This window comes from Myxocyprinus asiaticus, chromosome 39 (assembly GCF_019703515.2).
Source record: "Myxocyprinus asiaticus isolate MX2 ecotype Aquarium Trade chromosome 39, UBuf_Myxa_2, whole genome shotgun sequence".
NCBI lineage: Eukaryota > Metazoa > Chordata > Actinopteri > Cypriniformes > Catostomidae > Myxocyprinus > Myxocyprinus asiaticus.
Genome location: NC_059382.1, coordinates 25959911 through 25974104, shown reverse-complemented (window position 1 = coordinate 25974104; position 14194 = coordinate 25959911). Strand labels below are relative to the sequence as shown.

General features: G+C 37.7%; 1 protein-coding gene across 4 annotated transcripts in view; it reads right to left on the bottom strand.

Moving 5' to 3' along the window:
* Positions 1-1031: 1031 nt before the first annotated feature.
* LOC127429551 (numb-like protein) overlaps positions 1032-14194 on the bottom strand; it is a 69799-nt gene continuing 56636 nt past the window's right edge. For 3 of the 4 annotated variants that reach the window (XM_051678666.1, XM_051678667.1, XM_051678665.1), the window contains exons 4-9: positions 13628-13702; positions 9422-9562; positions 8731-8935; positions 6545-6811; positions 4615-4791; positions 1032-4039 (exon numbers count right to left, since the gene is read on the bottom strand). In XM_051678666.1, the coding sequence (XP_051534626.1) occupies positions 3213-4039; positions 4615-4791; positions 6545-6811; positions 8731-8935; positions 9422-9562; positions 13628-13702 (1692 nt within the window). In that variant the 3' untranslated portion in view covers positions 1032-3212. The remainder of the gene's footprint in view (positions 4040-4614; positions 4792-6544; positions 6812-8730; positions 8936-9421; positions 9563-13627; positions 13703-14194) is intronic. The other variant, XM_051678668.1, reaches the window with a different exon arrangement.

Below are 14194 nucleotides of genomic sequence, written 5' to 3'. Positions count from 1 at the left end.
TTTCAGTTCTACAAATGTCTTTTAGAAATGGGTTTTTGGGTGCACATCTCACAATAACATATCCAGGCTACAATAGAAAAAGAATTAAAAATCCATATGTTGCATAAAGTAAATGAAGCTAATATTTACACTATTAAAATGTTTGCATGATGACCATTTTTTTATATTTGCAATAAAGTACATTCTACACCGAATTTCTCATTAACATAATGCATCTGGATGTTTTATTTTTTAAGATCTATTATTCCAATATTATGGTAATTCCCTTATTACTTTAATAGATTTTTTTTACTATATTAGAATAAAAAAACTGTACTGTAATAACGACTTTTTATGTAAGTCAACATTAAAGGAAATTACAACAAATACTGCCATAATATAAGTGTTTTCACATTACAGAAATGAGAAAGGTTTTTTATTATTTTATTTATTTGCATTATGGTAATAAGAATTGTATGAGAAATGTGCTTATTTGTCATGAAAATAAATTCTTAATGGTCCTAAAATAGGCTTTATTTTTAAAAGAATTAAAATGTGATTTTGCATGAAGAAAATGCAGTTTGTATTTACATCAAGATTTTTGCATTATGACATTATTTTCATATTTTCAATTAAGTACACTCTCATTACCATAATGTGTCTTGACGTTTTACTTTTGAATTCTCATTATTCCATTGCTATGATAATTCCCTTTAGGTTCTTATTTTTGCATTAAAATATTTTTAAATGTATTAAAATAAAAAGAAACTACTGTAATAATCACTTTTTTATTAAAATTAAGACAGTACAACAATTACTACCATGATATACTGTTATACAGTGTGTGTGTGTGTGTGTATATATATATATATACACACACATACACCTTATATATTTCCACATTACAGTAATGAGAAATATTTTAAATTTTTTTCATTATGGTAATAAGAATAGGATGGCATAATATAATTATTTTTTCTTTGGCATTTATTTATCATGATCTTCTCAACGGCATGCATATACACATAAATCAACCCACCAACAAATGTGTCTTTGTTTACATTATATTATTTATTTATCTTTTATACATTGTAATTACAATAGAAATATGTAGGTTTAAATACAAAATTCTGTAAATAAAGATTAAAAATAATCTCCACTGGTTTGTTATCACTACACTAAAGTTTACAATCAAGTTTATGAGGTAATTTAGTTCCCTTGTTTTGAAAAAACTTTTATTTTGATTGGGAAATGAATATGGACAAAATATATTATAAATGCATCCATGAAATAGGGTTTCTCCTCACAAGTACAGTATAGCTAGGCCAAACTACAAATGCATTGTCTTTGGGAAAAGGACCATTTTTAGGTTATTTTTTCTCACAACACACCTGCTTGACCCTGTAATAAACAGTTGATAAGAACACTGGGAAGTGGCCAAGTCAATTTATAACACATTATAGCCGAAATGGTCTTTTAAACCAGGAGTTAGAAGCATTGTGCCTGTCTTGTATGTCCTATTGAAGAGTCTGTAGGTAGAGTGCTTTTGTCCAGAGTATGAAGTACACCTCACTGAGCACAGTGTGCAGTCTGGCTTTGATCATCTAGCGTTTGACACTTGCAGGGCTCCACACACTCCAGTAAGATCATTCACCACATCTTATTTGTACTCTTGGAAGCAATGATTGAGCTTGAGAAATACTCAAGCCTTTAAATATAAGAACAAAATACAAATATACAACCATTGAGCATTATTAAACATTAAAAGTGTTTGTGCTTCAACGTGCCATGAAAAAAAAAACGTAAACCACTGAAATGAAGATGGTGAATGAGATTTTATCATTAAGAGTTTGTAATATTATTTTCCTGAAATTAAAGACAATTATTCCTATTAATGTTTTTTTCCTAATTAGACCAGAGTGAGTGAAAACAGCAGTGATAAGAAATGAGAGCCAAAACTAATATGCATATTCAATGTTTTAACATACTGTAATATGGAATCTTTTAAACATGCATGAACTGGATCAAATGATCTGTCCCTTTAAGCTTCTGGGTAGTCAAACAAACACCTTCAATTTTGAAGACTTGCTAGTCAAGACTTGCTACTCCACTTGCTCAACTATCCTAGTACCCAATTTTAACACTTTTCATCTTGTTTTCTTCTTTTTTCCCCCCTTCCAACAGCTAAATTTGCCTCAAATGTTCTTTTTGTCTGCAATAGAATGGTCACATTTCCATTCAGTACATTCATAATAATGGAGAAGCCCCATGAACCTCTTTGAAGACAATGTAATGTTAGACAAACTGTGTCTTGCATGGTTGAGTCATTTTCAAATGCTTTTGGAAGGTATTTTAAATGTCTCCTAATGGTGCGCATTCTGGGTAAATCTAAATGTTTAGCAATTTCTCAAAGTACTTGGTTTCAATGCAATATGTCTCTGTTTCTCTTTGCCATATGTATTTTTACAGTATAATCAGGGCTGGAATGTGCCTGTTGTTAGTACTTTTGGTATCCGCTTGGTGCAGAGTGGACATTTCAATGATTCAGCATTTTTTGGAATAACTGAAAATTAACAGCCACACAAAGGGCAATATATAAAAGTAAATTGAAAGCATGCTATTTACAATCCTTCCTGAACAGAACAAACTCGTACTTTTGATATATCTAAAATTTTTCAACCTCTTATTTGTGACTAATTTTTTCAAGTAGCCAATTTATTCCACCTGTAAGCCTTTATCCTGTCCAATTAAAATAAATAAGATAAAACCAACTAAGAATAATTGTCCAGAACAACAATTAAAATCTGATTAAAAATAACCAATATAATCAAATAAAAACAATAAATACCTATTTTGAACATCCACTAATTAGTTATTTACTCCCATTAGGGTATTTGCTTTAGGTAAAATCATTCACTTTCCAAGCAAGGGTCATTACTTGTGAGACTAACGTGCAGGTCTCTCGTTTTAGCTGTCCAATAAGTGCCTAACAAGTTGTGACTGTCTTCTTCTTGAGTTCTGTGACATTTATGTTCTCCAAATCTGGAGTCTGATTGGCAGTTCTCCATTTGACATGAAATATAACCAGATGATCTCTTACAACAACCAATGCCCTCAAACAGACCAGAAGCATGAGAAAACCGTCAAAGAGACAAAACAAAGGGGATGGGGAATGGGGTACGAAATAATTCCTCCTCATCTCAGAGTCTTCAAAGCTTGTTCCATGTTTACAATTATAGCTCAATCTCGGAAGTATTTTGTAAGTCATTGGAAAAAGGGTTGGCTGCCTTTGGTTGCGCTTTAGATTCCAAAGCCGCCCATTTAGCCTCAAAATGCTCCACTTCCTGCGAGCTGGATGTGAGATTGGCCTGTTTTAGACTCTCCATTGGCCAACTGCTATCTCCTTTCACGATGCTACCAGTGCCATTTTGCGTGACACTGGTGGTCATAGTAGTTGAGGCAAAGGAGTTGTGCAGATGGCCGTTGACAGTTGGGGGCGACGCAAATGTGGTGTTGAGGAAGCCTCCAGGTAGGTTGGGGAACGCTGAATGTTGACTGCCCCCAAGTGTACCTGTCTTTGGCCCCATCCCCACCCCCAATATTGCTCCACCCCCTGTTCCAGCCGCAGAGCAGAATACATTAGCCACCATCTGTGACGGTGTGATGCCTACAACGGGCACGCTGGCATTGGGATAAGTCATGCTGTTGGCCAGGTTAGGCATGTACGGCTGCATAGGTACAAATGCCGGCTGAAGAGGTTGCTGGGCGAACATGCCAGCGGGTGCAGGAGTGGCATCAAAGGCCATGGGGAATGGCTGTATAGAGGTGGGTAGGGAACCCGGTGCAATGGGCATGGAGGGAACTGGTAGAGGTTGCTGTGTGGGTGGTGGGGGTAGAGTAGGTGGAGGCAGATTGGGTGGAGTCTGCTGCTGGGCTTTCACCGCTTTAGCCACTTCTTCTAGCCAGCGTTCTGCCTCGGATGGGGTTCGTTTGTGGCCGCCCTGTGGGACGGGTGGAGGAGACTGGACTGCAGGCTCTATCTGAACCCACGAGCTGGTAGCTGAGGGAGGTGGTAGGGAATAGAGTGCTTTAATTGGCCACAATATTCAAATATGCCCACTACATTCCCAAATTGGTATCTTGTATAAATTTTATGTCTAATTAAGGCTGCACAATACATCGGGAAAAAAATCAAGATTACAGTTGCCGCAATAGAGTTCAACAATGCCCACCCACTTTCTCAGCAGTCTTGGTTCTGTAAGTATTTTTCCCATTCATTTTTTAAATAGGGGTTTCAAAAAATTCATCATAAACGAGTTTTAAGACATGAACCAAACCAACCAGCTCCAAGATGAGTCACAATATTACAAAGTTCGATTTGAAGCAGAAATGTATTCTCATGCCTCACACAATTCTGTGTGGGGCATGAGCAGTTTTCAGCTTGTTTTGGATGTGTAGCCTAAATAAAAACTATGGCATGCAGTTGCCCCGCAAAGAATAGTATTTCATCTAAGATCTAATAATCAAAATTAGTAATCGCAATTACAATATCAATGGAAATATTCAACAATGATGATTATGTCATAATTGTGCAGCCCTGTGTCTAATTATTTCAGATCATGTTGTCTGTGTTACCTTGCAGGGGAGCAGGTGGAGGGGGGATGGCAGGTGGTGCACTGCACACTGGTAAGCAATTAGTGGTGGCTTTGGCACACAGGTCCTCAGAAGGTTTGGTAAAAGAGCTGTTGATTTGGCTGCAGAGAGCATTTATGCTGTCTGCCTCACCCGCCACTGACAGGTCCATCTCTGGAACTGAAACAAATCAAGCAGAAGAGAGAAGGTCAATCACACCTGTGTGGCTCATTTTAATGGTCATGCATGCAGTTTATGGGCTTATGCTTCATTAAAAAACCTGGATCTTAGATATAGGGTGATTGAATTGATCTTGACAACATAACAATTAGAAGCACAACAGTTGCTATTTAGAAACTGTAAAATTCTAAACTGCTATCTACTACTACTACAAACCTCATCATTATCAAAAGCTTGCACAACTACAAAACAACAATTCATAGAAAGAAAAATATTTAAAGAATTTCCATCCTTTGCCAGGGCAAAACCCATCATAAGGCATTATTAAAAACAATACTCATAATGCCCATTTTAGTAACTATTCTAGGGGCTTAAGTTAGAGATCAGAGACCACATGTGCAAAACATGTTATTTATAGCATAGTCTACTACAAAGTATTATTGGAAGGGTCCCCTGTATAAATCACAGAATTACAGGTAAATGTCGTGATTCATTGTCTGGTATTTATGCTCAAGGGATTTTATGGGTACAGCTTCAAAGTTTCAGTGGATATATATGTGGGTTCAACATATTTGGATTTATTTGGGCTGATGGTGCATTCAGCAATTGCGGTGTTAATTGAAAACAAACTCCACTAGACATTTTAAGAAAAAACTAACATTTTAATATCATTGCCGTTATAGCTATACAAAACAGACAACATTTATGGAAATCACTTTTAAATCGTTAGTGGTGTTATGATTAGGCAGTTAATCACATTTTTTTAAGTGATATTAAGATCAATGCTCACTTTGTTGTTTTTGCATTGTCTACCTACATCTTAAGTAAATATTCAATAAGAAAATTTGTCAGTGGCGTTACAGTCAGTGGTGTAACTGGTTCCTATTACCTTTAATTAGGTGTAACACCACTGACAAAAGACCATATGAACCCATGGTAAAATTAAGTTGATTTAAAAAATGAAATTAATTAATGTGACCATGAAATGAGACATGAGGAAGAAATGACTAAGTTCAGGCATGAAACTCTGAATGGTGCAAGCTGTTTGAACTTGTTATCTGCTAGCCAATCAGCTCAATCACATGAAATATGTCAAGCCAATTGGCTCACATGGTGTAAGCTGATAGGTCCTTTGTGTAAACGATTAGCCAATCAAACTACATACTCTCTCTTTGCCTAACATTTATATTTGCTCAGTTTTCGAGGAACTAGTTTCACTGCAGAGTGCTGCAAGAGTTTTCTCTGAAACCCTCCACCTCCCAAACTCCAGATATCTAGATATGCTACCTGGGGATTGTATTTATGTCTAATTGTGCAGCAGCAGAAATATGTCCATTGTCTACATGCTTAACTTAGTATGTCTGTGTATGCTCTAGCAGTAGTAAGTCTCCATACTTACTTTACAGCAGCAGCAGCAGATATTCAGATGCAAATGCCACTGCAATCATACAATGACCCCGATGTATTCGGAAAACTGATGGTAAGTTAATATATGGAACAATCCAATTAAACAGATCTGAACTTTACTTTGGTGTTCCATGCAGTCATTGTGTACTTTCAGGCCAAAGTCATCTGGTTGATGAGACACAGTACACAAATAAAAACAGGAACTGCAATTGGTAAATGGTGTGAATTAAGGAGGTCACTGGGTAAACCGTACTGAGTCAACACTACAGCTGATGTAGCTTACTGTACATTGCCTAAGTTAACAGAAATAATAACAAAGATATTAGGGAACCGACAAAAAACTGACCAGGGTTCTTAGTCTGGAAATCCGTCTTACGCTGAAGGGTAGAAGGGAGATCGTTCAGCCGTAGAGAGAGCTGCCGTTTGAACGGCGAGTTCTTCTGGCTAAGTTGAGGGAAGCCTCGGAAAGAGCCTTGCCGCACCAGCTGCTCAATCGGGGCGTGGCGGCGTGGGATGGCATGAGGCCCACCTGGCTCCACCCTCTCCACAGGTGATGCTGCTCCCTCTGGAGGAGAAGCATTTCCAGGTAGCATAGCAGAAATCCCGCATGCTTCTACACAAAGGTAAAGCGAATTTTCAGGCCATTTAAAGACTCTATTGAATCAATAGTATTCCAATCCAGCAGATTATATAACAAGATTCATACATTATCTGAAGAAATTGTCAGAGGTGATTGCCCAAGCAAAACTCATTGGCACAATGCTACAGTGATCTGGGTGACTGCCAGTGCTGTATGCGGTTGATATGGTTTTCTGGGTGATTGCTAGTTGGTTACTTACTGGCATGTCAATGAACCCAGTCCCAAATCATAATGATTGATATTCTGGTTCCTAAATATGGCTCATGTCCCTCCTTCAAAGTAAGTGTATGGGATTTCCTTGCCCATTTTATTGTCTGCCAGTCGAAACGCTAAGAAAAGTAATAGTACACCGCTCCTCAACAAGCTGCTCGTCTGTAGCACAAATGGTGAGTGATGATATTATATGCCAAAGTTTTTACTAATGGTACCTGGGGCCTTAGACCCCTTTTACACCTGGTATTAAGATGCGTCTCAGGTGATCCGATCACATGTGGTCAGATGAGATGCATCACTGTTTACACCTGGTCACTTAAATGCATCTCCTGTGACCACTTGTGATCTTTTTTTGGAGGGGAGGGCCTCTGTTTTATGACAACATACATCAATCACTATCAGTGTGTTAATGCATGACATTAAAGTGCAACAAAGTCATAAAAGACAAAGAAAGCGAAAAAAAAAAAAAAAACTGTGCGCTATTTTTCCCAGATGCAGCTAAAATTTTATCTAAGCACAAAAATAATATTTCGAGCAGAATTGTCCATTATTTTAGTGGATTATCTGTATTAACCTGAGCTGCAGATGTTCGTGCTTCTCATTAAGTGTCCCTGCATGTTGATTTCAGACACACTAAAGGAAAAATGTGAAGTTCTCATGTTTGTGTATATATCCACTTTTTTTAATTTTTCCGATCAAACGGTTATTTCCTTTTAAACTGCTCGTAACTGACAAAGTTTAAACTTGTTTTAGCGCAGCTGTTGATTGACAGGTGAGGGGTGGCGCTTCGCTGCTGCTGGGAAGCATACAGGATGGATTAGAGTTTACACAAATGCTATGCGGTCACATGCGTTGACTACATTCATATGTGGTTTTTATGATCCGATCACAAAAAGTTTTAGACCCCGTTTAGACCTGTATCACCAAAAACACATCTTAATACCAGGTGTAAACGGGGTCTTAGGTACTTAGTTGTCGTAACCAAATGTGAAACACCAGTTTGAATATATGGAACTGAGAATGACATTACAGAGCAGAAGCAGAGAAGATTTCTCATCAAGAACGACTCAAATTTGGCCTGTTTCTTACATAAAGCTCAGCGTACTTTGAATATAGCGCACAAGTCGTACAGGCTACTTTTAATGATTTTTTATAACGTTTTTGTCCTATTCATAGACATGACAGTAACAACCCGGACTAACACACAGTGTCAAATTTGGATCAGTGATGTGTTAAGATACACAATCCGTTAAAAAGCTCATTATCGGTGCTAATACCAGTTCAGGTATCAGATTGATGCATCCCTTGTCTAATGCAGGTTTTTTATTTACTTTTTGATGCCAAGGACCCCCAAATATGATGATCCCCTTTTGAAGACCCCCTTCCAAAAAATACAAAGGCAGTGGTAGATTTTCATGTGTAAAGACCCATTAACTGTATGCTGTGTGAGAAATATTTTAAGGCATATTATGTTGTTTGCAAAATTAAATTAGATTTTATATTGTCATCGTACAAAAGCCAAAGAAATTATAAAAAATATTATCTGAAAAAAATATCTATTTTTGTATTAAGTTTCAACACACTATTAGAGTAATAATCCACCAAAACCCTTAAACCCCTAAACCCCTAGTCTAAGGCACACTGTTGGTGACAACACTGTTGATGTCAACAGCACTGACCTTTCTTTTTGTCCTGTAGCTGTTTCATGATGTCCTCCCGGTCACTCTGCTGTCCTGCGGAGGAAATGCGAAAGGAACCTTCCCTAACAAACGATGTGCGGCTTGCATCGAAGGAAGCCGTGACCCCACACTCCTTCTCTCTGCGCTGCTTACGCTCAAGGCAAGCGGCAAATGCGCATCCGACCGCGTGACTCAGACGTTCCCCCTAGTGATGTGGATGATCTTACGTTAGCAACATGGCAAACTGTTTTGTTTCCCAGTGTTGGGGAACCTACTGTTAACTGTAGCTTGCCAAGCTACAAGCTACTCATGATTTAAGCATGTTTTTGTTGAGCAACACTGCTACTTCTTGGAAAACATTGCAAAATCAACTACTGACACTATAGAAAAATTAAGTTATGTTTTAGTTAGTTACTCTCTAACACTGGCGTTTGTGATACGTCATTAGCCAAGTGTTAGTAATGCTGTTGCAAGGACAAAAACATTACATGGGCTAAAAATTTTGATTTTGTCTAGTCTAATGTTTGGTTCCTAATCATAAAATCACATTCCATTGAATAATGTGTTTTTCCCTTTGCCTCAAGTGCAGATAACAGACCCTAAGCGGTTATTCCAATTGAGATAACCCTGCCATAATCCTTATCTTAATCCAACTTTGCTGAAGAATTAATCCCTGTCGGGTTCTCCTCACCGAGTCCTTTAGGGCCATGAAGCAGTGGCACATCCAGCGGCGAGTCGTTCCATCACGGCAGATGTAGGAGAACGCCTTATCATAATTGCGGTCAGGTGCGCAGAAGGACACCTTCTCAATGGTCTGGTCAACAATGAGGTCCTACACATAAAACAACAAAGGTTACTGTTTGTGACGTAACCTATAAAACTTTTTAAAATACAGTTAAAAAGAAAGTAAACAAAAGCATTTTGAAACATAAGTGCTGTGTACTTGTATATGCTAATTTATACAAAAATACTGAATGACTTAAATACCTCTTCCATGATGAATGTTCTTTTTTTATTTCTGAAATACAATTCTTTGATAAGAATTTATGAATTTTGTTTTTACATTGAAAAATATGTTTGCAAATGTTTTAGAAATTAATTATTAATATCATATGGATCATACTGTATTTAAGGTGTTAGGAAAATATGTTATCACATTTTACTTGATGATTACACCAGTTGACAAATCATTAAATCAAAGCTTTTGTTGAAAGTGGTTTCAATGTTTTTCCCAACACATAAATAATTGTATTTTTTCAATCCAACATAATTACAAAGATGACATTTGAAAGAACTAGGCACATGTGTTTCAAACTAGATGTTTAAAAGATTTATTCTTTTCATTATTTTGGACATCCTTTTTGTCATTGATCCAACTACATTGTACTGATACCAGTTCACTGTTTACTGTCATTCTACCCATCTCTCTGATTTTCAAACATGACTAAAGCTTCTCTGTAGCCTTGGCCTCCCACTGTAACAGTGGCTACTGTTTCCCTGTCAGGGGGCCACAGTTAATACATAATACATGAGCTGAAGAATGTAGAAGTGGTAGGTGAGGGGTCACACGTTCAAGTGAAGCTCTCTCTAAAATAGCAAGAGGCAAAAGAGGAACTGAAAGAGGTGAGGGGCCCATTCATTGTCAGCCAATTACTGGCTAAAGGGGCCCGGTTACAGCTCTTAAAGGTTTGTCATGGATGAATGTTTTCCGCGGTGGGGGGGTTGTTATTGTGTACGGGAAGAACACAGACCCAGACTGCTGCTGACTCATCTCACACTTGTCAGGAATGGGGCAGTCTGGTCTTTTAATCAATAACCCTTTCTCTAGATAATGAATATTGACAAACTAAGCACAAAAACTCATCTTAAAGGGTTAGTTTACCCAAAAATGAAAATCCTGCCATCATTTACTCACCCTCATGTTATTCCAAACTATATGATTGTCTTTCTTTTGTTGAACACCAAGGAAATATTCTGAAGAATGTTCAAAAATGCTGGTTGTTTTACTGCCAAGCTTCAATAAGGACAAAAAGCACCAGCAAATTATTCAAGAAGGCTTCAGTAGATTTTACAATAACAAAAACGGACATAAATTTCAGTTGTCTCACATTAAAATGCGCCAGATTTGACATTAATAATGCTGGCAAGTCATGAAACCAATCACGTTGCAAAATTTTAATATGTGGAAGTGCGTGCAATGGCAGAAAGAACGATTTTTAGCGGATAATGACTTAGAGGCCATTCAGACCGGACTGTTCTTGCATAAAAAAACAAGGTCTCTAAAAATCGAAATGTCTCGAGACATGTTTTCAAAAGTGAAAGTTAATTTAACTTGATATGACGTTTTAAAAACGTGGTGCTCCTGTGTAAGATCCTGAAAAAACAGCGAGAGGTGGTACAACAGGACGTCCAACTAGCACATGCTTACATAGAAAAACAATTAAAAAAACATTGCAGACAGAGACAAAACTGCGTTCAGTGTGAACTGCACCTTAGATTTTGCCATGTTCATCACACAAATCTATGGTTTAGCTTCCGAAGTATTGTAATACAGTGCAAGAGTTGTGTAAACTACTTATACGGCCCTTTTTTGATGCTTTCTTTTCTAAGATTTTGTGTTCCGCAAAATAAAAAACATCATTACAACAGCATGAGGGTGAGTAACTGATGCCAGAATTTAAATTTTTGGATGAACTATCCCTTTAAGCTGTGTAAAATAGATTAGGAGGTTGGGCAGGAAACACAGTTGGTGTTTGGCGCAATATGGGTGCGGGACAGTAGCAGGAAGGATTATGTAGCTGTGCTGACTCATATGCATACGGAAGGATTACAAGAAGGGTACAGTGAGGCAATGGCTGGCTGACTGTGTGAGGCCTCTCTAGGAAACAAAAAGAGGAAGCTTTGTGGCTTTCAGTCCTTCTATTTAGTGAGCTGAAAAGGAACAGTGGATAATTGAACTCATTATGTGAGGCCTCTGACCTTTCTGGTTAAGTCGCCGGATTTTGTGTGTGGGAAGGATGTTACGTTACTCTCTAAACTTCCAAAAGAAAATCTGTAAGCAAACGCGGTGTATAGAACCCTTGGCATCAAACGTTTTCTCCTTGTTTGAGGCGGTCCAAGTGATGTCTCATGAAGCAGGGTGGTCATGTGACATGTCTTTTGGGGGCCTGCAAACCTCCTACCACATATTTCTTGTAGTTTCCTACATACCTAATCTCTCGCTGATGGACTTGCTTTGGTGCAGTCGAATTGATGGCTTAGGAGACTTTCAGGGCTTCAAAGGGTTGTTCAGACGGGCAGCAAAAATACGATTTTTTTGCAAATCCAACTCAAATCTGTTTAGTTGTTTGTAGAGGTGGCAGAAAAACACATTTTCAAAGTCTTGCGATATTTTACCTCACAATATTACAGTATATTGATATACTAATGTCAAGAAAATATCATTTTAGTTACATTTTTCACATGAATATTTTTGGGGAAAAAAGCCTGCCAAATGTCATTATGGACATGATCAGAGGCAAAATTTTCTGTCCTCTATTTCCACAATGATAGCTACCCACTTATGGGGTTATCCAATTTTCATGAGAGTGCGAATTCTAAGCACAATTTTCGTGCCACCGGGTAGGAATGTTTGCTATCTGTGGGTGTATTCACGCAATCTGCAAGTGTATTGTTTGTTAATAAAGTGGTGCAAAGCGCAATTTGCTTTTTTCCTGATTATAGATCATAAATCTTGTCTTGTTGGACCTTTATTTTGAAGTTCATGTTCCTTGTCATGTTGTAGGTCTAGTTCTTATCTTGTCATGTGATTTTCCCTGTTTGTCATGTGACCTTCTTATAATCATGTGTTTCATCTAGTCTTGTCATTGGTTCATGTTTCATTGTCTTTTATCTTGTTATCAGTTCAGTCTTGTCATTGGTCGTCTTGTTATTTTGTTAACCCTAGTCTGGTTATCACTGTTCTCTTGTCCATTGTCGAGTACTGTTATTGTAACATCGTTTCTTGGTCTGTTCATGGTCTTAGTCTAGTCATAGTCTAGTTATATTTATAGTCAAGTCTTTTGTTTTGTATCTTTTGTTTTAATAAACTGCACTTGGGTTCTCACATTATCGTCGTCTGCTCCTGTCTTCTTGCTTATGATGTTTCAGATGTAGTTAAAGCACAAAAGAATGTAAGTCCATCTTTTTATTCTTCTAATTCATTGGATACAGCCCATTTTCCTCTACCAACTTCTTATGAATGAATGGGCTGTCTTTGTTTTTATCGATGGTGCATGACAGGGAATTGACTATTTAATAGGATGCAGACAGTGCAATAACTGGAAAAGAACCTCCTAATTAAACTGCACTTGACCCAGCCATTAGCGCTTTGTGCATGCATTTTGCCAGACCCACTTGTGCCTAGAATTAGTGCATGCTTATGTCACCAGTCCTAATTGACCCACCCCAAGCGGGATTCGATTTGGGACCCACCCCAAGCAATCCCTAGCATGGGAGGCAGACACTTTAGCAAGGAGGCTAGAAAAGCCATGGCCTCTAGCCTTGGTCACTAGTGCAACAGCTATCATGTACCAGCTGACTACCATTACACTTTACACATTACACAAAATTACCAAAACTTTATGGCCATGCCCATTCACTTTGCACGTATGAATTATCTCATAGAGCTGCGCTTAGCGCTAGCACTCTTAAAATATGCCCCTATATCTTTGGCCATTTTAATGTAGATATACTGGATATTGACTGCGCTGTCTGACAAAACCATTCAGATTTAATTACTAGCAAAATGACAGTGCGAAATAAACAAAAACTTTTTTACACATTGCATGTCTTGTTTTGGGTATCTTAATGTATTTCAATCAATATACAATTAAATGTCTCACACAAACAGACTTACCTTGGTTTTGTCATCCACTACTCTCAGGCCATCGGCAGACACCCAGAGCACAGCCTTGACAGTTTTTTTCCCACTCTGCGAATAAACATTGAAACAACTTCAGTCTCAATTGTGTATTTTGGCACAATGGGATATGCATTGCTGCACAAATTTGTTTATTTGTTCCACTCCAACACCAGAATTTTTGCCCATAACACATTTCTGTGACAGCTTTTGTCAGCTCAATTTGTCCTGTTTTAAGCTTATTAGCTTTCTTCTATACAACTATCTAATTATAGAAAGAGATGCATCACTGGTATACTTATGAATGGGACAAATTGTAAGGCTGAATATGGCGGCTGTCTAAATGCAAGTCCCACCTTACAGTTGAAGAGCCAATCAGCTGTTTGATAGAGTCTGTTTACTCGAAAATGTGCATGAGCATTAGCTAGACCAAACTTTTTTGCCGTGATTTGAGCTGTCATGTACTTACCTAAATCTCTATTTATTTTATTTATATTTATTAGGTGTATATTTAGTTCCGCAATTTAATGTAATAATTTATTTATTGCAAAAACAAAGCAAACG